This window comes from Rhincodon typus, chromosome 35 (genome assembly GCF_021869965.1).
Source record: "Rhincodon typus isolate 14 chromosome 35, sRhiTyp1.1, whole genome shotgun sequence".
In the NCBI taxonomy this organism is placed as follows: domain Eukaryota; kingdom Metazoa; phylum Chordata; class Chondrichthyes; order Orectolobiformes; family Rhincodontidae; genus Rhincodon; species Rhincodon typus.
Window position 1 is genome coordinate 4,445,266 of NC_063366.1, and position 1,205 is coordinate 4,446,470.

General features: G+C 46.7%; 1 protein-coding gene across 1 annotated transcript; it reads left to right on the plus strand.

Moving 5' to 3' along the window:
- The first annotated feature begins 430 nt into the window (after positions 1-430).
- On the plus strand, positions 431-796 carry LOC109928797 (gastrula zinc finger protein XlCGF71.1-like). The gene has a single exon (XM_020528726.1). It carries the CDS (start codon positions 431-433, stop codon positions 794-796), a length of 366 nt encoding a protein of 121 aa, XP_020384315.1.
- Positions 797-1,205: the final 409 nt, after the last annotated feature.

The window sequence follows — 1,205 nt, forward strand, 5'->3', positions numbered from 1 at the left end:
ACATGTGCACTCACTGATGTTTCAGAAGGTCCAACAACTGTGTGAAAGATTTATTAGATGCTCTGGTTTCTTCCCAAGGTCCAAGGATGTGCAGGTTAGTTGGATTGGTCATGCTAAATTGCCCACAGTGTCCAGGAATGTGTAGGCTAGGTGGATTAGCTATGGGAAATGCAGGGTTACAGGGAACGGGTAGTGAGGTGGGTCTGGATGGAATGCTGTTTGGAGGGTTGGTGTAGACTCATTGGGCTGAGTGGCCTCCCCTGTAAGGATTCTGTGATACAGGTGAGAGGCTGTTCAAATGCATGGTGTGAGAGGTGCGTTCCACAGATTCATGCTTTCTTCTAACAAACAAGGTGTCTTGGTTACAACCATTGTTTATACAAGGACAGTAACATGGAAAAGAAACTTTCAAGTGTGAGGGAAAGCATTCATGACATCTTCAAATCTCCTTAGACACCACAGGAATCACACAGGCAAGAAACCCTTCAAGTGTGAGGTACATGAGATGACATTTGCCCAACTGTCCAATCTCCTCAGGCACCAGAGGATTCACACAAGGAAGAAACAGTTCACGTGCAAGGTATGTAACAAACCCTTCACGAGTTCAACATTGTTCCTGATACACCAGAGGATTCACACAGGGGAGAAACCTTTTGGATGTGAGATTTGTGAGAAAGCTTTCATCCGCTCCTCTGATCTCATGAAACACCGGATGACTCACACAGCCAAGAAACCCTTTAAGTATGAGGCATGTGACCGAGCCTTCACACAATTACTGACACTCGTGAAACACTGACGCATTCACATGAGGGAAAAGCCATTCAAGTGTGAAACTTCCATGCACACTTCCGTGCACACAGGAGTTAGGTGCAAGGTTTGCAACCTATCAGTCTCTCAATAATCAAACCTTCGCAGACCTCACCATGTTCACACATGGGAGAAGCTGTTCAAATGCAATATGTGTAACAAATCATTCTCAAAGTCCTCAAACCTCCACAGACACCTAGGCATTCACACAGGGGAGAAGATGTTCACTTGCCAAGTATATGCGGCACAGTGGCTCAGTGATTAGCACTGCGCCCTCACAGCATCAGGGACCTGGGTTCAATTCCACCTTCAGGTGACTGTGTGGAGTTTGCACATTCTCCCCGTGTCTGCATGGGTTTCTGTCGGGTGCTCCAGTTTCCTCCCACAGTCCAAAGATG